At 39.5% G+C, this 22327-nt stretch overlaps 1 protein-coding gene across 5 annotated transcripts in view; it reads right to left on the bottom strand.

Annotated features, from left to right (window-relative positions):
- Window positions 1-22327, bottom strand: part of inpp4b (inositol polyphosphate-4-phosphatase type II B) — a 195220-nt gene that overhangs the window by 44143 nt on the left and 128750 nt on the right. For all 5 annotated transcript variants that reach the window (XM_084715166.1, XM_084715167.1, XM_084715168.1 and 2 more), the window contains 2 exons: window positions 20942-21046; window positions 14329-14437 (listed from right to left, as the gene is read on the bottom strand). In XM_084715166.1, the coding sequence (XP_084571292.1) occupies window positions 14329-14437; window positions 20942-21046 (214 nt within the window). The remainder of the gene's footprint in view (window positions 1-14328; window positions 14438-20941; window positions 21047-22327) is intronic.

Raw genomic sequence — 22327 nt, 5'->3', positions numbered from 1 at the left:
GGATTTATGGGGCTTTTCCATTATCACTTGAGGCCGCGCTGAGTTGAACCATGCCACGCTGATTTGCATTTCCGTTACCACATTTAACGCAGAGAGCTGTGCTGAGTCACGCTCTCGAGATGGACTTTGCATGGATTAGGGCCAAAGCCTGCCTCCAAGCGGGCTGCGGTGACATCTCACTGACTGTGGCCAACCCATGACAAACTCCCTCTTTCTCAACCACAAACAAGCATGTGTAGAGAGACTCTACTTGTGTGTGCAAGGGCAGAGAGAAAATCTCCATGTGCTCAGCTCTAACTACTTTTGTAGCCTTTAACTGAATCTCTGTGGTTTGAAGTTTAGTTTCTCTCCTCTGTCTTTATTTTACTATTTCATGTTCGCTTTCAGGCATATTGTTGTCAAGTCATGTTAAGTTATGGTTGATGAAAACCCAGCATATCCTGATTTTGTTGTTATATAGTAAAATTGTTAAAATAACAAAAATGGGAGACTTTTAATGTGAAGAATTTATAGGAAATGAAATGTTTGTTAGCTGTTTTACAGAGTTTCAAGTTGAGCTAAGCTTGTCCTCAGTTAGAAGACACACCTTCAAGCAGGTAGCTGTGTTCTAATGGAGAACAGAAGTGCTGCTGTTCTAGACTGACATGCAGAGTCAAACAGAGTCAAGCCAAACCAGTACATGTGTATGTAAAAAGGTTTTTTGTGCCATGCAGTGGTGATCTTGCAGATTGCATGCACCTGGCCTCACCCTCAACTTTCAAGTGTATAATAGGAGAACCTACAGTGGCCATGGAACTTACAAAAAAGGCTGTATCTAAAGCCAGTGTTTGGTTTGTCTGTTCTAGGCTACTGTAGGAACATGCTGGTGCAACTAAGGATGCAAATCCCCTTGAAGAGGATTTTCAGGTGACTGTGCACTAATGAAAACATTCTTATGAATATTATATTCCATTTCTGCCATATTCTGCCTATAAAGCCCCTAAATCTTGCACACTGGAAATTTGAAAAGGACTGGACCACACTTGCTTGTAATGAGATTGAAGTCATACTGGACTGAGACTCATCCCATGTTTGTTCTGATCTGTGCTGCTGGTTTTGTCTAGTTGTACCAGCCAAAACTAGCAGAGTGGGAAGAGACACTATTTGATATCAAGCAAGGTCCAAGCTACACTGTAGCACACACTGGCTGACCTGCTCCATCTGGCAGAAAAATACTGACATGAAAAAGACAAACACACAACTGATCAAGAACAGGTTTTGCCCTTTTCCTGCAAGGTGTGGTTTTAAGTGAAAACAGACAACTTTTCAACTTAGTGTTTCAAAACTGTATTGTTTGTCCTGCTGTGTCCTGCACACAACACTGGATCACTTTCCAGTTTCTGAAAAATTCAGAGAAATATGACATTGAACACATAAAGTGTATTTTATTACTGCAAAATTACTTCTATTGATGCCATTTGGTTGTTTAGTTGGTTGCGCTGGTTGACTTGGTTGATCTGGCAGCAAAATTAACACTGACATGAAACACCAAATATACATTTAAAGTGATTTAAAATAGAAACAGACAACTTTTCAACTTCCCACCCCTTGAGTTTCCAAGTGGTATTATTGTTTATGCTACCTGTGCACAACACCAGATCACTTTCTGTTTTCCTCATAGCCTGGCCTATCCTAACCAACTTAAACAATAAGAGAGCATATCCACTGACTCACAATTTCATACTGGATCTGGGAACAGGCAAAAGCTATTGTAATGATGGGCATTACATTGTAATAACATAGTTACTACATAGTGACATTATTACTTTGCACAAATGAGTAATAACAGGGGTTGTTGTTGGGGAGGAGGGGAAAGTAACATTAGAAGAAAACATGAGGAGAAAACTGTCAATTTGTACATTCATTTAGGTTATAATGGAAACAAAATTTTACTGGGAAATAGACTGGACTTAGAAGTGAAAACGAGAGTTATAGGGAACCAATCTAAATGTGAATGGGGTCATTATTCTGTAGTTATTACACCATGAAATCAATATTTACTTCATGATGATAAGTTTTGACAAAAAACACAGCAAAAAAGTTGTCTATTTCCACTTTAAGTTAATGTTTCTACACTTTTGTAGATATGTTTTGTGGTTAGACCATGCAAAGACTGCTACTGTAAATAGCATTTCAAACATACCAAATATATTTTATTGTTAGAAAATGATTTCTCTCGTTGCCTTTGGTTGTTGTGGAGCATGTAATACACCATGCTTAGATTCTTTGTGCACTTAACTGTAGCAACTCTGAACTTCACCTACAACACCAGCATTAATCCTGAGTGTCCCGCTGTGAATAACAAGTGCAACCTTTCTTAACTGCTAGCGATTGCACCTAATTGTATTTACCTTGCATCACAGGTGTAAATCAGTCCCTGACAACATAGATCAAATTAACACAGTATGGTTCTGATGAAGAGGACTGAAAAAAACAAAAGTACAACTCTTATTGTTGTATAACGTCAACAGAAAAGCTTCATAACAATGCTTCTTTCATCTGATCAAAAATGTGTTGTAGAGTGGTTGATCATCACATTACAATGTCAAAAGCCTGTTAGGTGTGTTGAGGTCAAGTAATGACAAACAGGCAAATAATTTGTTTTTAGTGACTACAAACATTACATTATGGTGTACTCATTTTCTGAGCTTGTTTCATTACGTGTTTTCTGCCTTGAAAATGTACAGCAGCAACGCTTTCCAGGTACTCAGCCAGAGCTGTCAAATTGGACCTGCAGTCCAATGTCAACCCATTTTTGCTTTATGAATAATTAATCCCTTCCTCATTTCTAGGGAGCTATTTAATCTCAGACAAAAACACCTTTTGTCAGTTCCTAGATTCAGGGCAAATCACTCCAATCAAACATTCTCCTCGGGTAAAGTTCCAGTGACTTTCAATGAGTTTCCGCTGACTTCCCGCCATCAGATGTAGCGTGGAGCGAGGCAGTCATTTGCAACCCTCCCAGCTAGTTTAGAGTCAGCTCTGCAAGCCTCTATGTAGGCCAGACCCCAGAGCCAGATCCTAAGGCATAATTGACATAAGAGAGAGATAGAGATGGAGAGAGATGGAGAGAGAGGGAGGGAGGGAAGAAGGGAGGGGCACATACAAAGGGCTGGCATAATACAGTATTCTCAGCAGCACTCCTAATATTTTTGCAGTGAAGGAAAGACAGTGCTGTTTTAGAAGTCACTCTGTGGAACAGCGCTACCTGATGTATCAATAAGTGTGAAAATTTGAAGGCCTTAAGAAATTAAGGGTGCTGTTGTAGGTACTAGCCACTAACTATGTCTTTGACTGGCTAACTTTAAAATCTTGGCCTTGTCATTACAGCTAATGAGGCCCCTGGAGAACTACCACCCACAAGCTCGCAGCTAATCAAAGGAATCGCTAAGTAAGAGAGAGACACAGGGCAAATAATGTGAATACTCAACCACACAGAACGCCACTGTATCTTACTCGAAAACCTCTGTTATGCCCACTTCTATAACCATACCTTCAAATACTAAGATTTTAGGCACAGAGAGGACAGTAATTGAATAATCTACAGCGACAAACTAAAGTCTGTAAAACCCTTTCATCTCCTGTGAGCTTGCATTCGTCTTATTACATTATGCAGAACTAAAGAGAAAAAATCCTACAGGACTGCAACAATGGAGATATTCCAGAGAAGAGGCAAAGGAGAAAGTTGTTGGAAGAGGACAATTGCTCCAGCGACTGAGATTCAATAACAGCCCTGTTGACTCATAAGTACAAATCCAATCCCATTAGGGAGTCTATGCAGGCAATAATGAATGTTGGGACCTGCCACCTGATGCTAGAGGACAGAATTGATCCCCTCTAAGGCTGGCTAAGGCAAGGAACTTTAATTGCCTCATCAGCATTGCTGTCAGTCCAAACGGGTCTACCAAGACAGCAAACCATATGAAGGTAAAACAGCATGAATCTGTGGATGCAAACTTGATGAAAGGCCAAAGGGGATGTTGCGCACGAGGATAAGATTGTCATTTCCAGCCTCGGGTATGTTTTCCATCCCTGATGTAATTTGGGAGTGCTGTGTGCCAAGTTTTTCAAAAGTGGTGCCAATAAAAAAAAACGGGGCCTGATGCAAAAATACAAAATATAATCCAACACAAGAGTCAAAGAAATAGGGTAGCCTGGGAACGTTTGTAACAGGGGACGGCTGCAACAAGTCTTTTTTATTTTTATTTTTTATTGAACAATTAAAAACATTCAGCATACGACTGGTACACAGTGGCTATGTTTTCATGTGCTGTACAGGTGGACTGTCTGTCTGGGAGACAGTTATGTATGAGGAGGGTCCTATGTTTCCCACCTTTTGTTCCTGTTTTTTTCTTGTCACTGGTATGAGTATATTAATATGTCCTACAGGATTTTTATTGTCTCATACTTTTTCATTTTCTCTTCCACTCCCATTAATCAATTAAAGTCTTTATTGAGATACAAAATTGGACTTAAAATAATTAAAAATAAAATAAATGATTTATAAATAAAATGTGAACAAATCCACAGGTGGTGGAGAGAAGTTTATGATAAAGGAAACAGACTGTTTTCTTTGTTCTGTGCTTACTCTAATTAATTACCTGTATTTTTGTTTAGTTGGCTTACAGCTTGTAGCTCCACACATCTCCAGCAATTCATTGCTTTCTGTTCTTGTTTTGTGTTCTTTCTTTCTTTAATTATTTATTTTCATTTTGTTTTCTGTAAAGCAGCCTTGGGTACTTTGAAAGGCACTTTAGAAATCCAAGTTATAATCATTATTAGTATTTTCAAGTCCTTGTGGGGCATATAAAATGATAGTTTACCCAAATACAAATCGTTTTTTTTTTTTTTTTTAAATATACAAGACATTGTGAGGTAAATAAAGTTATATAAAATAGTTCATGGACTGGAGTGTGACAAAAAACTTTTTAACAGATGTAGTTTTGTACAAGACATACATGTTTAATAAAGACTTATTGCATTTCAAATTGTTCCATTCTTCCCTTTTTGAAATGTAGAGAGATTGAATAGAACCTGTAACATCTGCACATTGACTCAAGGTAGGTACATGTTCTATGCATAAAAAAAACTCAATGCCTCTTATTTAATTATTACTAAATAAATAAATAAATAATATTACAATATTATTGTTTAACAAAGCATATTTTCAGAATACTATGCTTACTGAGTCAAACAGTGAAGGTTAATTTGTGAAATTGAATGTATTTTTAATATTTTGCAACCTCCCGACTGGACCCAGGGTTGGGATCACTTGCAACATCTGACTTCCTCTTTTCAAATAAATATTGTGACTGATATGTCATATACAATCATCTGTAAATGGTATGGATAATAAGTAGGCAGACATAAGTTTAAAATATAAAGATTTGGTAGCTCTAGTCCAAATAGTCTGTAAGTAGTGGAGGGAAATGCAGAAAATGTTGTAACGTGCCCAGTCTCACCTACAGCCATCGTGAAGCTTATGATATTTATCTTTTGTTGAATATATGTCAGAGAGAGGATGATTAAACCCTCGGGCAAAGTCTGAGGCCATAGTCTGTGGTGTCATTGGAGTGCATGGTATATTAATAAATAAATACAAGAGCAGAAAATCCACCCACCTGTCTCAGTCTTTTGTTGGCAGGACTTAGCCTCAAGGTGACTCACAGCACACCTGAACTCATAAAGGTCTCCTTCTTCCCAAATCCTTTACGTTTGATTAAAGGAGCTCCCAGAGAAGAACTTGTAATTGACTGTTTGTTTGATCGTAGACTTTCTTCATGCTGAAATCTAAACGATTTTCTTTTATGTTAAACATTTTGTTCTCATGCAGTTGCCATTTGATCAGATGAGTGTTTTTTGATTGTCTGATATAAATAGTATTCTTTTGCCTTGTGGTGTTATATTATCTGCAGCGATCCCAAAGAAAGTGGAAAATCCCTTGAAAAGAAAAGAAAAGGTGAGATGGTCCTTTGTACTATATAAGTTCACAGAGTGTTAGCTAATTCCTTATAACAGCAGAAGAAGCAAAGCACCAGGCGCTGCTTTGACTGTGTACAATCTGTGTATGTGGAACATGAATGTTTATTAATATTCATGATGTGACTGTGAGTCATTTGTCCAGCACCTATGTAAACATTTAAGTCTTCTTGCTATTTATTGAAATTTATGTGTGTCCTCAGACCTAACAGACCCTTTATATTATAGCACATACATGCAGTATAGAGATTTTCAACTGATTTTCTTGTTTTTTATTCCCCCTAAAGGCACAAACTAATGACTAAAACTTCAGTCTTGAAGGTTGTGTTTTGACTGTTTTAATCACAGTGATGCAGAAGCTCAGAGATTCAGAAGTTCAATTTCACTGTGCCATAAAATAAATGAAGAACGGTGAAACTCACACTTCTTGTATGTTCCCTGCATCTATACAAAACACAGCATTATAAGTAGATGTCTCAAATGTGCCCATAAATTGCATTTTTCCCTCTTGATCTGTGGCGTAGTGGTGCCTGGAGGAGTGGGTAGACTATACTCTTAATTTATGCCCTCAATTTTTTTTTGAAATGCCCATCCAGCAAGGGATGAACACCTGTGTTATAAACAGTGACATGTAATATTACAGGGCAGTTCACCCCAAAATTTCTGGCCTGTAGTGATGTTTATCCCTCTAGACTGTTTTGGTGTTTTGTTTTTCAAAAGTTTTTTTTTTTTTTTTGGTGCTTTGAGGACCACAAGCTGAGTGTCATCTAGCTTCATTATACTGGAGAGAAGGTAGATATTTCTACAGCCAAAACTTGGCAACTCATACCAAAACAATCTACATAGATAAACAGCACTGCAAATGGGAGGAAAATATGTATTTCTGATTTTGGGGGAGAACTGTTCCTGTAAGGTCACCAAAATCACACAGTAGTATTTGCACACTGTCACTTAACTTCAGCTGCTTGAATTCAGAGAGGAACGATAATTATTAAATTAACATTAGCCACAGACTATAGGATGAGGGCCAGTTTGTGGTGGTTTGTTTGTATTACTGGTCCTAATGGCATAATGCATGGATATAAGATCTATTCAAAATGAGACAAACATGGTGATTCAGTCATAGATTAGCTTATTTATCAGGCAACATTTTTTATTCTGAGGATGGTGAAGCAAAGGTATGACCCTCCCTGCACTGGCTCTGATAGGCTTACCCTGATATTCTTATCCTAACCCTAACCAATCATCAATTCTCATATCCTACCAACCCAACCAACGAACACCATCCCTGTTCTTGCAGCACACGACTGAATGAGGTTCATCAGAGGGGATTTGGAAGTAGGTACCTGCACCACACCACTGCTTATAAACCTCTCTAAAATCACACGAAACCCTTACATTAATATTACTTCAGACACATCTAGATGCACAGAAAAAAATAGTTATCCTTGAATAAAGTTTAATATCACAATCTCTCAACCAAACACCTTGTCAAGGCCATCACTTTAGCTGATTAACTTTCTATAATGCCACCTGAAGGTGTCAGGTTTGTTTCTCATGTGAAGCTCGAAATTTGTGTGACACACTTTGTCAAACTTTAATTTGATGTGCTAGATCCACACTGCTTCTCAGCGCAGAGCGGCACAGTGGGGACCTCAAGACACATTCAGTAAAGGCTGACCTGTGGTGAACAGTGTGGTGTGGAACAGTGGAGCAGAATCATGACTGGTCCTGCAGCTGTACTTGTTAAATGTAAGAATGGTGTGCCTGGAAAATGTGGCTCTCATCCAGTTTCATTACTGTATTTTTTTGTTCACATAAACACATAAAGCCCTTAATAAAAATGGTTCTGTTCCCTGTTTCGCAGTAGAGACACTACTGGTTCATGCAAGCTAATCAAATGTAATTATTCCCGATTCCAAAAGAAATTGTGCAATGTAAAAGGAAACAATGTAGACTAGTGGATACTTCATATGTTCAGAAATAAGAATTTAACTCATCTGGCCTCAGAAACATATTTGGGCTACACTATATTTGCACATGCAACTCCTCCTCTGAAAGAATATTAGTTTCCTCTTAGGAGAAGCTCCTCCAGACTCCATTACATGACGTCAGTACGTCACTGTGGGGAGAGCAATGCTTTTAGAAGGAATTGCTGTCAGAGCCCAACACACTCACTGATAATGTATGATAATGGATTCCTCTTAATCCCACCTCATTTCCATGTGCACCCTCGGTACGCCACGCGCCTCCAGCCATGAAAATACCGAAGGTGTGCTGCCACTCCCTCTGCACAACATGCACAGTACCCTTTGACTCATGAAATTATCGCCCCTCATCTTCTTGTAATTCAAACAAGCAGCACTGGATCTCCAGGAAAAAAAGACCCCTTAACGTGCTCAAACATTTGTGTTGCAACTCTTAGTATCACAGGACACTAAGAGGAGACTAACTAACAGATTACTAAAACCAGCACCAATGTCCAGAATGAACTTCTTCCTTGGTTTTCCTAAGTGATCCATAGGAATTGGTTATAATGGTAATGAGAGACAGAAAACCGCTGGGCCTAGTGGCCTAATTAAGCAAGCATCTCCAGCGCATGGCTAATTAATAGCGGAGAAGAAATTAATGAAGAGCTTGTGGCCTGCTGCTGACAGCCAGCAGGAGTAAAATGCAGCAATGTCAGCAGAGAGCCCTGCAGCACTCCAGGTGACTGCCAAAGCCTCCTTCGTCATTCAGACAGCACGATCAAACCACCAGGCCACCGCCACACGGCCACAGGAAAAATACAGTCTGCTATACAGGCCTGGAATTTCATCATTTTAGGCCACTTGGTCTTTGGTGTTGTCAATTGTTTGAGGGCACAGAGATCAACTGTCAGGGCAGCAAGGCTATCAATTAAAACAATGATTATCTGTATATATATATATCTGTATTTTTCTTTTCCCAATTTGTTGATGTTAAGTACAGGGACACAGGAAGTCAGTTTAATAATGGTATCATAATAAATAGTGTGTGATCTATAATGACATTGCATCTAAATGCCACACTGGCACATGGCACACTTGCTTCCATACAGACAGCATGAACAGGCTGAAGTGCAATGAATATACATAGGAGACAAGCATATGTAAAGTGGATCTAGCTGTTTATCACTGTTAATATACTCTCCACTCTACAGTGTGAACCACAGATTTGTGGAATAATATTAGGCTTTATGATCAAAGAAAGTTTATATCACGTTGGCATGTCTGCTCTTATTCACACGCTCCCTTTCTTGAGCTCGTCCACATGAGCACTTTCTCTTTCGCCCTCTCTCTGTCATGCTTAAAAAGCACGGTGGTTTTCCAGCGGTTCATTCAAGCCCTGAAATCCATCCCACCACTGGTTAAGTGTGCAGTGTTTCACTCGATGTTGCCCAATTTAGAATCTCAACAAAGGAAACTGGTGTCTGTAAACTGTATTGACAGAAAAGAGGCAGAGGAGAAAATGGTGAAATCAGCTGGGGCAGCGCAGGTGGGGCATCAAGGCTCCTGTAGCTGCAAATTTTTGAGAGGCATAAGGCCAAACTGGGGGGAGTGTGACAGTCAAGGCTGTTGTGAAATGCCTGCCCTGCTGCTATGAATACATGCTAAAGGATCTGAACGCAAACCAGATTCTTTTAACTGCCGTACTCCATCTGCTGTTGAATCCTCCACTGGGCACTGATCTCACATCAGTTCTCAGAATAGCAGCCAAAGTTTTTCCTCAGTGATTTAGACACAAGTTGGAAACCCTGATCTGAGACCAGATAAGCCTCAAGGCTGCTGCCAGCGTCCCTCTCCATCAGCCACAGAACCTGGAGCAGGCTGACTCCAGAGCAGGCAAAGAACTAACAAGCTGCTGTCCATCAGCATGGAGTCGCAGCCACTGCCAACGTCTTGTCTCTGAACACACACACAGTAATCCTGGGAGGAAGTTATTTTGTTGGACAACATGCTGCTAGTCGCATTAAATCTGAACATCGGCCCCAAGAGACTCTATTAAGTGTGTGCAATGTAGTTTCAACCACTCTCCGCGTCCCAGAAATGTGTCACTCGGCAGTTCTGCTTGACCAGGAGGCCTAGTGAAATGACAGTGCTTCCTTCCTCTCTGTTACGGTGGACAGAATTCAAAGACACATGTAGAGAGGAGCTGCTTTGCACAGCTTCTGCACCAACTAAGTACAGTTGACCTTACAAACAGGGCTCTGTCTAACAATGCACTGCATAACTGTGCACATGCTGCTGTTTATCTCCTAGGGCTGTGATAGTAACTGCATTTCACTACCGCAGGGCTGAGCTCATTACTGTCAGCACTGCAAACTTTAATCTCATGTTATTCCACTGTACAATATGTTTGACATCAGCACATGGATATAATACAACTATAGATCAGTGCCGTTATATGACAAGTCATAGACACAGCCACTGACTGGTTGACAAGTCAGGAGCAAAGCCTCTGATTGGTTGATGCTCAATCCAAGGCATTATGGGATTGTTCAGTGGGCAGCTAAGAATGATTTTCAACAGGAAAAAATGGATAAATGATCATTATGGATTTATTTTATAAAGACAGGACACTGAAATACAAGGCTGGGTTATAATGCTTCTCAAAGGGATGCAATCACAACCGGAGCCGACATTATTAAAGTGCAATGTTAGCATTGGCTTGAGGTTAGCCTTTCCTACTCATCTTACTATGAGACCAACCACTGTTACTTCCCCAGCAGTCGGGAAACAGCAAACCAGGACTGAAAATTTTGTGCATTTTCCTTAACTGCTAGCAATACATTAATTGATTGACTATTAATAATTAATGAGATAAAAACACTTTTATTCTCATTTTCTTTTTTTTCTCTCATTTTAAGTTTTCTTATGGCTCTCGTTAATTATCAATTAACACATTTTTAATCAGTTCATGGAGATTATTCAATTAATGATTGATCATTAACATCCCTAAAACAGATGAGACTTTTCTTGACCTTGAAAAGATGCAGCACTTCTTAAGTGACACACTGTAACCTTAACTGTACATTTACTGCCAGATTGACAGCTTACTGCTAAATTTGACTTTCTGCTCCACCAGCAGTACCATCACTTGGTTGCTACTCACTCTGCCTCACTTGCAGGCCAGACACACATGATGCACTGCCCTTCTGCTTTAAGGAGCTACACTACACTTATGACACTATCTTTCAATAAAATCCAATATAGTGTAATTATTTGGGCAGTCGTGGTAAACCGCCATCCCAGGGGAATATGTTCCTTTGTGACCGCAGTCAGAAAAAATCCATACGTCACAGCTCTAATGTCTCCTCTTCCCATATATGTGCAATAAAAACAGACAGACACACACATGCCATCAGTCCAGGTAGGAAAAAATTGGCAAAGCTCAGGTTTAATAAAACCCGTGTCCAAAAAAAGTGGGTTGCATCGTTATGCAGATTAGCTGAATAATTCAAAAGAGGCTGTTAATGAAAGATTAGAACACCTCAGCAAATCCACAGCTCTGTCTACAGGGTTCAATTAAAAACGGATAAAAATCCAGTGACTTTTAAAACAGCCATTTAAGTGGGACTGCATGCATTAATGAAAGATAAATGCTCTTGCCCTGTGTGTACATGTGCAGGGTTTCTGGAGGAATACTAAGTGTAGCTATTGATTAAACTCTTTCCTGGCCCATCCTGAGAGACAAACTACATTGCATACTCTGGTCATTGCCAAGTTTGGCCAATGCAGGTTTTTAATGGATCTGGAAAGAAACCCCCTCCCTCTCCTCTAGTGTCCAGGGAACAAAGACGAATAGCTCTTTTATTGCCCTCCTGGTAACACCTCTGTGCTCAGGTTTTCCTTTTTTTTACCCTTCCTCAACCCTTTTCCATCTTCTCTTTGATGAATTAATATCACAATGAATAGCCAAGTCTCACATCTCGCCGATTGTTCCCTTTTTAATCAAATGTGATTACAAAAGGTTGCTTCTGAAAGGCGAGAAGACATACTGGGAGGAGTATAATGAGTGAGTGTCTGTGTGCGCGCACAAATTTATCTTTGCTCAAAGGCTGACTTTCTGTGCAATTAAGTGACTCAGCTGGACATGTGCACATGACTTCAGTACTTCACATTCGCATGCAACAAAAAACCTCCTCATCAGGTCCTTTCAGGCTAAATACTTGGTCAGATGTTGAGCGCATGCATAATAAAAAGAAAATTAAACCATGAAATAATGAATGTCCCTCATTTAAAGTAAACATGCACCTTCATTAAAATGGCCACTGCGAACACTTTGAAAAATCACAGAGAAACTGACTTTATTCTTATTTCTGATGATGACTGACAAATGACTGCATTCCAGGTCAAACATGGATAAGGCTCAGCGCAGGCCGTAGTCAGTTAGCCAGGCGGAAAATTGGAAAATTTAAGCTACAGTGAGTCATTAGCTAAGTCAAATATGAAACAAAAAGCTCCGTCTCCCTGGAGAATTCTTTCTGAAGTCTAATCTCTCATTCAAAGGAAATGATTTCACTTCAGTGGATTCTCGAAAATACGCTAACCTTATCATAGTTCATGCTAGCAGATAAAACTGACCATCTTCAGCAAAGTCACTTGTGCACTTTAGCGTAAAGAAGTCCTTTCTTTATTTTTTATTATCAGCAGAGGCCTCCAACTATTTTCCCATCAACTTATCCATTTCATACCCACACCTCACCCCTCTCCATCTTGCCTCTCTTCCCCTCTTTCTTGAGCTGCAAACTCTGTAACTAATTGGATCTGGCATGGTCTGTAATGACTTTGCACTCTATGGGGAGCTTTGGGAAAAATCACCCTTCATTTCTTCTGGCATCACTCAAGTGACCACATACTGAACTCCAGTGACATATACCTCCACCCTGCATGCAAAGGGCAAAGACAGCAAAAATTTACAGGATACTGCTGATCTAAGGCTTGAGGAAGTCATATAGATATGTTGCCTCAGTGCACTTTCAGTCAGTATATGTGCATATACATTCCTCTTTGTATCTGTGAGTGTAAAATAAAATCAAAGCAGCATTTTATTCAGTCAACCCTGAGTGTTTGTGTTGCTAGCGGTTTCGGTCAGTAAGGGAAACACACAAGACATATTTTTCCCATCAAGCAATCAAGCAGAGAGCTGCAGACTGAACTCAGTCAAACACAGAACTCAACCTGAGAGGCTCCCTGTGTGTCAGTGAGAACAACTCAATATATCTAGTTTGAGCAGTGGTCTGAGCAAAGACAGTGTATCACTCATACTTCTTGGTACATAAGTTTATCCTAGAAGAATTCATAGTTTTTCAGCATAAAGGGATTGTTTGGACTACTTGAAGTGAGGTTGTATAAGGTACTTCGCCGGCGTATTACCTACACTAGACGGCAGTCGATATGCCTCCATCTTGGAGAAGCAGCAGGATTACCAGAACAGAAGGTAAGCAAAATGTCCAAAGTCACACAACTACAAACTAACCAATCGAGGCAATGGTAGACCAGCAACTCCCGTGTTCTGTGAGGTAAAATGAACACATTTTGCTGCTGTCCACAGCAATGCATTTCTTGGCTTCCTACACTTGGTGTGTGTCAACTGACATTTACTGAAGGTAACACACTGACTATGGATAAATACCTTATACAACTCCACTTCAAATAATCCAACTATCCCTTAAATTTTGAGGCCTACAGGACTTGCTCACTGTGAAAAATTTAACAGTAATACAGCACTTATACAGCCATCTGGCATTCATTTGATTCAGGTGGCTGTTCGTCTCATATATTTTGTAGCAACAATAGTGATGAGAAATTTCCACATTCTTTAGAAAAAGCTTGTTGTAACCACTTGGCCTTCAAGTGCAGTCTAAGTCTGAACACCAGCTGGCAGCTGGGAAGTTGTAGCAGTATATGTGGCTCTTCAGTGACAAGTTAACATACAACTTCAGGAGGGAGAAAAAATGCTTGCCAGGGAAAAGAACCAATGCAGAAGAACTTCTTACTCAACAAACCTTTTCCATCATGCCTGTTGCCACCAGTCAAATTGAGCTGTCAGAGGCAGTGGAGTTCCAGTCTATATTCAGCATTGCTTGGCTGTACGTAACTGTATGGAGCCTGGAAAATCAAGTCCACAGGCTAGGGACAAATTTGTTTGTCACTATCAATTATTCCCTAGTTAAATTCTTTTGTCAATACAAGCCTGTTTCCACCTCAGCATGTGTCCTGTATTAAATCACCCATGCTCATTTCAAACACCACGGTGTACCTGTTTGCAAGATGTTTTTTCATGTACCTTTTTTTCTCTGCTTCATATCTGCTAAGGAGACGCTGCAGACCGCCACACTTGAAGCCCTGGAAGTGGGCTGCAGGGGCACCAACAGTGACAATGTCATAGAATGCATCTGTAAAGAGAGAAAAGATTTCAAAGGATTAAAACCAAGATGCAGGGCTGGCCCATGTCATAGAGAGTAGGCAAATAGTAGGCAAATGCTGTGGGTGTCAACCATCCACAGAGGTGCCCCAAAGTGAGCGAAGCAAAAATAATCTAATCTTTGTGGTGGTGTGGTTGGGTGTTTATTTGTGCAAAGAACATAACTGCTGTAAAACGGCCGGTAAATAACATTTTGTTTGTCTGATTCACCGGCTTCCTCGCTATCAGTGGTCCACCATCTTACTCAGTCCATTGCTTGATAGCCCACTGCTGCACACTTCCTCTGTCTAATTAACAGAGCAACATCAGTGGGCAGACGTTACATGAAGAATGAATAATCTGAATTAGCGACTGACTCTGACCATGAAACATCAGCAATATATCATGTCAAAAAGACCAAAGTCCCCTGGTGCCCAGGGAAGAAAAACAAGAAGTGATTAAAAACAGAAAAAAAAAGACAGAGATCAGATTTACTGTTGGTACAGAGTGTTACTAGCTTACTGGGGAAGACAGTAACATTCACTAATTGAATAAATAACAAGAGTTAACATCAGCTACACCCACCTTAAATTCATATGGGAATATTGGAAAGAGTATTAGGTTGTTTTGAGAACCTACAAAATAAGTTTTACGAACAGACGTTTTCTACTACGTGAGATGTATGAAGAATCCACCGTGTGCAAGAAACCAGGCAGACATTTTTATTGATGTCTTAGTCAAGTTGGCTAATGTTAGTCCTGCTTGTAATAAGTTAGTTAATGAAAATGCTCGCCCTTTTCCACCTTGTTTTGTAATTAATAGTTGCAAGCCTTTGCATTATTACTTATCGATTAGTCTAAGCAAACAGTACGCATCACTGATCATTGAATACGTGTTTTCTGCATGAATGCCAGGTGTAATTACTGTAGCTGTTGGTCTTTAACATGCTGTTGTTTATAATCAGCGGTGGAAAGTAACTAAATAGGCTACATTTTCTCAAGTAGCGTACTAGAGTTCAAGTTAGTGGTACTTTGCTTGAGTGCTTCTGTTTTCTTCCGCTCCTCAATATTTCTGAGGGAAATATTGTATTTTCTACTCCACTACATATATTTGACAGCTTAGGGACTTCTTGCTTTAAAGATTTTATACAATTGATAATGTAAGAAGCTTCAAAAATGCAACACAGTTTCCAACCATCTCTGCCTCTGATGTCGTACAAAATGAGCTGTAGTCTGGGTCACATTTCAGACATTTATGAGTCAACACAATGATTGGTGTGTGTGAGAGTTGCTTAAATCTTGCCTAAGGCATCAAACTGGTCAGGGTCGGCTCTGGTGAGATGTATAATACAGCACCTCAGAAACATCGGCACTGAAAGGACCTTGAGGTGAATGTGAAAAATGTATTCTTGTCATAGTGTGTTTTTCAAATTTACATATACTTCAACATAATTTTGAGTTGGAATTTTGCAAAGTATCCTACAGGGATGCCGCTAATAAGTGTTATATCAACACATAATGGAACTTGACATGAGGATTGATTCAATATTTATGAAGATGTCATTTGGCTGTTTCAGGGCTTTAGTTCACATTAAAATGTCAAAGTTATAGGTGGAGTTCCTGCATGGTGTTACCTTTAGTAACCTGCACACAGTATTTGTAAGCCCACATAATATTTATGCACCAAAAAGAGGCATGACATGATTCTGCAATCTGACAGCAAATTTGCTTCTCAGCTTACGTATTTCATGTTGATTTATACTGTGTCTATATCACACTATTATTAGTCATCTTTCTCCAGCCATCTTTCGGTCTAATGTAGCGTTGGTCCCATGTTGAACCAGAAGGACGGCCAATGTCACAGCGCTTCATTCCAATTTGCACACCACCGTCAAAAGTAAATAAACACTTCACAGACGGCTAGGCGGGCGCAGAGGTGCTTACAACAGGCCTTGTTTTGAATGAGTAATGGATGAGGCTGACAATTAAATCAGAAAAAAACACAGAGGAGGCAGAAGGGTGGACAGGGGTTTATGGGGGTGAATATTTTGGTGTGGTTGAGCGCCAGGTCAGTTAATGAACACCCCTGGGAAAGCAACAGTGCACAGCTCTGACTATAGGAAAACACTGCTTGAAAAATTGTTGAAAGCAGAAATTAATGTCACAACACAGCTCTGAGTGTTGCCACAGAGTTGTGAATGACAGTGTAGCCCACAGCCTCCCGTCCTTTAACAACACCACAATAGACCAATAGAGGTTTGATGTAGGGGCTTCACCACTACCCACTGCTCCTTCCATTAATTATCCCTGTGCCTGGCCATGAGGCTCCCTGTCTGTCACACGTTTGGCCCCAAGAGTTTTCAGATGTCCAAGTTTCCTTAATTGGTTTTCCCACAGCAGAAGTACACTAAAACACAATGGCGGGTTTCAGAACATCAAGCACAATGACCAATTTGTGCTTGATTTGCCTGCTCTTCCTCTCACCCCATCCTTGGCTTCATAAATCAACAACAGAACAAGCTGTTTGAGTTCTGAGAGGACAGTCGTTTTCTAAAACAGGGAATCGGTTGTGGCAGTCAAGACGAGTGGTTATAATTCACTTAACCCATTCCACAATCCTGTTTAACAATAACAAAACATCCTTTTACTTGACCCAAATGAGTGCTGAACAATGCTTTCAGTTCAGCTTTGCCAAGCTGAGCTTTTAGGCTGGAAATATTTTGCAGTTGTCATTTTGGAAGCTGAAGACAACCATTCCCAGAAAAACAAATGAATACTGTTTAGAGCTCAAAGTGTTCTCTTTTTTTTTCACCCGGATTTCCTCTTCTTGCAGAATGATAAATAGACAAAATGAAAATGAATGGTTTAGCGTTGTTGAGTGGATTGCATAGCCAAGCTCAATGAAATGCATCACTTGAGAAAATCAAATAGAACAATGGAGCAATTGACTACAGTTGGAAACTGAGACTCGGCTCTATTAAGGAGCAGGTTCCAGTGTTTCCTTGGCCTGACTGATTGCAATCATTTATTCAACGTGTTTTCCTTTTTAAAGCGAACAAAATGTGCAATGTAATTCACTATCAAACATGGTTATTACAGTGAATTAAACCGGATAGTAGCCTGACATTCAGATTGAATTGCCATCTTGTTAGCTGATGTGTGTTAATTTTTGCCAAGACAACCACTGATGTAATGTTAAGTCAGTTCTACAGCTGCATGAGCCAGCTTTCCCACAAGGCCAGCAAATTTCATAGTCAGGTTTTTGATGTTGAAAATATATGCTAATTTCATAGTTTATTAAGTACACCTAACTTAAAACTAAGGCAAACTAACAGAGAAGTCCTGCAATAAATCCAACCTTCACGAAGGTTATAATGTTCTGTTTTTGGTGTTTAAAGCTCTATTCACATGGGACTAGAATTACCAGGAGACTGAATGTGATTTAAAAATTATACTCCCATGCCTGTGTTTTGTGTGACACATTCACACTGGATAAGCAAAGACTGCATTTTACTTGAATTTAGTGACGTTTCAGCAGCTGGATGTCTGTTCTTCTGCAGCCTCATTAATTATACAGTTCTTCTGCATGTGTTACAAGTATAAACACACATTTGCTGCACATTTAGATCAAGTAACTGATGCTTTAGGCCTGTACTTTATTATGACAACCTTTTGTTGCTCCTAACCTTCTCTGTCATCATTGCTAATTTTAAACGCAATATAGCTGATATCACAGCACAGATACCGACCGCTATTTAACATATAATGAGCCGCAATCATAGTTAATGTGTTCAGCTGTCTGACAACAGAAAACAAACATTAAAAAATTACAACCCCAAATCACACAGATCAAATGCCGAATCACACAGACTAATATTATCACAAGACCTCCGTGTTTGGCAAAATATGGTAGGCAATTTGCAGTGTAATTTTTACTTTACAAATTACAGATATGGTAGATTCACATGGGTTTAAGATCACAGATGACCTTCACAATAATAACAAATCACTGCAGGACCCAGATAATACTAGTCTCACGTGAATACAGCTTTAGAGAGGTGATGAGTCAACTGTATAGTCATTTTAAGGACTGTTGTTTGTGGTGGTATTGAACTGTACTGTATGACAGGTATCTGTTGTTTAGCCTTCCCTCATTTATGTATTTTTTTTTTTTTTTTTTTTTTTTTTAGAAGAAGTCAATATGCAGTGTTTTCAAGCAGGAGACCATTGAGAAATCATGTCCTTTCCACTGCACTTGAAACTCCTGCTGATTGGTCATGGTGTCTGCACAGAGGGGATAGGATCTGGGTGATCTTGAGTCTCTGTTGTGCCATTTTAATAAGGGAGTGCCTGTGTTGGGCACAAAGGAGAAGGGTCTGCATACTGTTAGGCTCAAAATAAATGTAAAAAATAAAGTTTTCTTTTTGAGGCAACATTTCAACCTTTCTAAACACTGACTGAGGACAGTCTCACAGATTTTGCTGCTAAAACTGGTAGGAAACTAATACAGAAAGAAGAAAGAGAGAAGAAACCTGCATTTTAGAAATAATCCAAAGTCTTCATATTAGGGTGGTGACATGCAAAAGTCGTGTGCTCGAGGAGAATGGGGGAAGAAGAATTGTTTTTTGGTAAAGCATGTCCATGAAAAAAAGCAAGGGCTGTGGGTTTGTTCGTAGTTGTGCTCTCTGTCATTCAAGCAATTACCTTGCATTTAGAAAAGGTTAGGAGACAGAGAAAGAGACTAAGAGAAAACAAGTAATTTTTTTGGAGCCAGTAATCAACTCAAATTACTATCACCTACTGGTAAGCAGGCAAGGCAAAAACACAAACACCAGAGGATTCAGATTTTCTTTCTCTGTGTTTGACCACACTGTGGTCATTATTCCTTTGTGCCCTGCAGTGATATTTTTTGCATTGCATCTGAATATTTTTGCCTGGCTGTGCGCATACTTAGCTCCTCTTCTGAAGTGTTGTCATGTTTTCAACTTCTCAAATCAAAAATACCCATGAGCTAATAGTTACACTGTTAAAATTCAAATTTTTTTTCCCATATATTTTTGCCTTTATTGGATAAATGATTAAAATACAGACAGGTAACACAGGCAGACAGAGAGAAGAGTAAATGACATGCAACAATGGTGCAACACGTCTCAACCACTATGCCATCTGGATGCCTGTCTGTTCCTGCTTAAATATAGCAAAAATGTATTCTGAGAAAAAAAGGTATTTGGAAAAATCTGCTCTTAATGTATTTCTGCCCCAGTCCTGCCTTTAAATACCACACACCATTAATTTAGAATACCCAGATTTCTTAATTAACACCATGAAGCCGATGGGAGCTGTGTGTATCCTGCAGGAGAGTGCAAGTCCAGGTTTTACTGATAGTAGAGTGTACACACACAGACACATAACCTAAAGCACCACTGCTTGGAACTGAGTCAAGGTGTGAATTGGGCCCACAGAGGGTAATTATCATGGTGTCTATCAATCAATTGACAAACTCCTCCAAGGCTTGTTTTAGCTCAATTTTTCTCTTTTTCTGCCTTGACAGTGGGAGACAGTAGGAGGTTTGCATGATGACTTGATTCTACTCATTTTATCGGTCTTCCCTGATTTCTTCATTTAAAGAACCACAGTTTATGTCAAGGTTTGTCTCTCTTCAAGTTTCTATCAATCATCAAGTGTATAGTTGAAATGGAGCCCACTCACAGATAGTGAGGCAGCAGTTAGTCGCCTTAATACACTGAGACAGTTCCAGGGCAATAACAGGCTCTGCCAGCTACAGAGCAGCGGTGGAGGAGACAGCCTAGTCTTCCTCTCCGGAGAAACGCAAAGGGCTTAATTAGTGTTTTGTCTATCTTTCTCAGGCCAAGTTAATTCTCACCTTTCAGCCTGGGTGATGACCTAGAACCACCCTGTCTGAGTCCTCCGAGTATCGCTGACAGATGGAGAAGTCAGGCATAGAGCGACAACAGTAGGTGACAACCACAGCAGCTTATGGAAATGTGTGTCATATAAAATCACCTTTCCACAATACCAGCTTTTTCTGTTCAGAAGTTTCAGGTTACACAGCTATTGAACCAAGATAGTTTTGAGCAGTTTTATAAAGTGGTTTAATGTGGCTTTAATCAATATTTTTATATCAAAGCAACATTATGTAACTGCTCTACCTTAAAATAACAGTGTCAAAATCATTTTGATGCCACACTAACTTGTAATGGCATGAATGGTGTCTGTCATTCTCACTCTGTACCCTGTACATCTGTTTTCACATTATACAACTTGTGGCGTCTGGTAACGTGCCAGATTGGGCACCAGAATTGGAGCCGAGTGAGTAGAAAACATAACCAGGCTCAGCAGCCTCGACGGACATCATGGCAGAGGCTGTTCGAAATCAATTAAAGTACCAGTGTGTTGACTTAGATTCACTTAGACAGACGTTCAGGCGATCAGACAATTCTCTCTGATATCAAGCGAAGGTAAGGTAAGTACAATACCTGTTTTTCTGGGGCACGTCACCCTCATCCTCTGGGTGTGCAAGTTTATCGGGACGAACTCCAGAGATTTTTGGGCTTTGCAGCAGCTTGGCTTAAAGGAACGACCTGAAAAAAAGCAGACAAAACAACTACATGTCACACTGTCATAAAACTTAATTGAGCTGGTAGAGGTTTCAAAGACAAACACATTCCTATGAAAACCACTTGTGTTAGAGAAAGGCCTTATGATCTATGATCTTTCCATCATGACCACTTTATGTGGCTTTTCTCTTTATTACCCTGTTTATGTACTTATGAAGAGAAGGACACAGAAACACATTAGCAAACATTAGTCAATAACTGGATTGATGTTCAAATGTTCTCTCTGATTTTCCAATGGAAAGGACAGCCTTGTGCAAGTGAATGACTTGAGATCTATTTAATGAACAACTGAGTGACAAAAGGGAAATCATAGTACCAAATTAAAATCCATTTAAATTAGAGGTTGTACAAGTAGCCGTAGTGCAGATTCAATTAAACATTGTAAATGTACGGACATTTTCAATGACTTAATTACCACAATAGTCAAAGTACAATGGTGGCAAAGAATGTGTGAAATCTGATGATTATTTTCATTTGTCTCCAGTGAGCGGTCACTTAATAAGTATGCTCTTGGAATCTCCAAAAACAAAGAACAACACGACACAACCAAAGTTTCAGATTAATAAAACCCCAATTTTCCCAAAGAAAGCACAAATGTGACATAACATGTCACAGATTACACAAACACTATTTAAAACAGTAAGTGATAATTATTCTTCATTTGACACTGGGTTATGATTAAAATTATGTTAAACCTCTAAACCATTCCACTTTTAAATGCTCATGCAAGATCATTACACTCAAATCTATGCAAATCAGACAATGTATCAATTAGAGATTGACGAGCAGCTCAATTTTTTTCAATCAACTGCTTATAAGATCCTCTAATGTGCAATGTAATCCCTTAAAAAACAGGATTTTATACCCTTTGCAGCCGCTACTTTGCACAAAACGTCCAATTAAAATTTTCTGCCAAACGATACTCTTTGTTTGTGGCTTACAGTTAAGCTCAGAATCACAATCTGATGCTCCATGTTGGCTGCTCAAATCTCAAATATGTAAATAGGGTTGATGAGCGTCTTTGAGATGAAGCTAAGCTTTCAAGAACAATCATGTGACGGAGGCAATTTAGAAGGGCTGTACTGTTTGCCAGAAGAGGTGTGCCACTAAAAAAAGACGCTATTCAAAACGGGTATAGAGGACCAAAAATTCTCATATCACAAAGTTTCATAATCTAATTTGGTATCGAAACTTTTAATTAAATCCTCTTTCAGGACATGACTTTGGTTTTCCTATCCTAAGACA

The sequence above is a fragment of the Lutjanus erythropterus genome, chromosome 3 (assembly GCF_056507025.1).
Source record: "Lutjanus erythropterus isolate fLutEry1 chromosome 3, fLutEry1.hap2, whole genome shotgun sequence".
In the NCBI taxonomy this organism is placed as follows: Eukaryota; Metazoa; Chordata; class Actinopteri; order Lutjaniformes; family Lutjanidae; genus Lutjanus; species Lutjanus erythropterus.
This window is presented reverse-complemented; position numbering and strand designations above follow the sequence as displayed.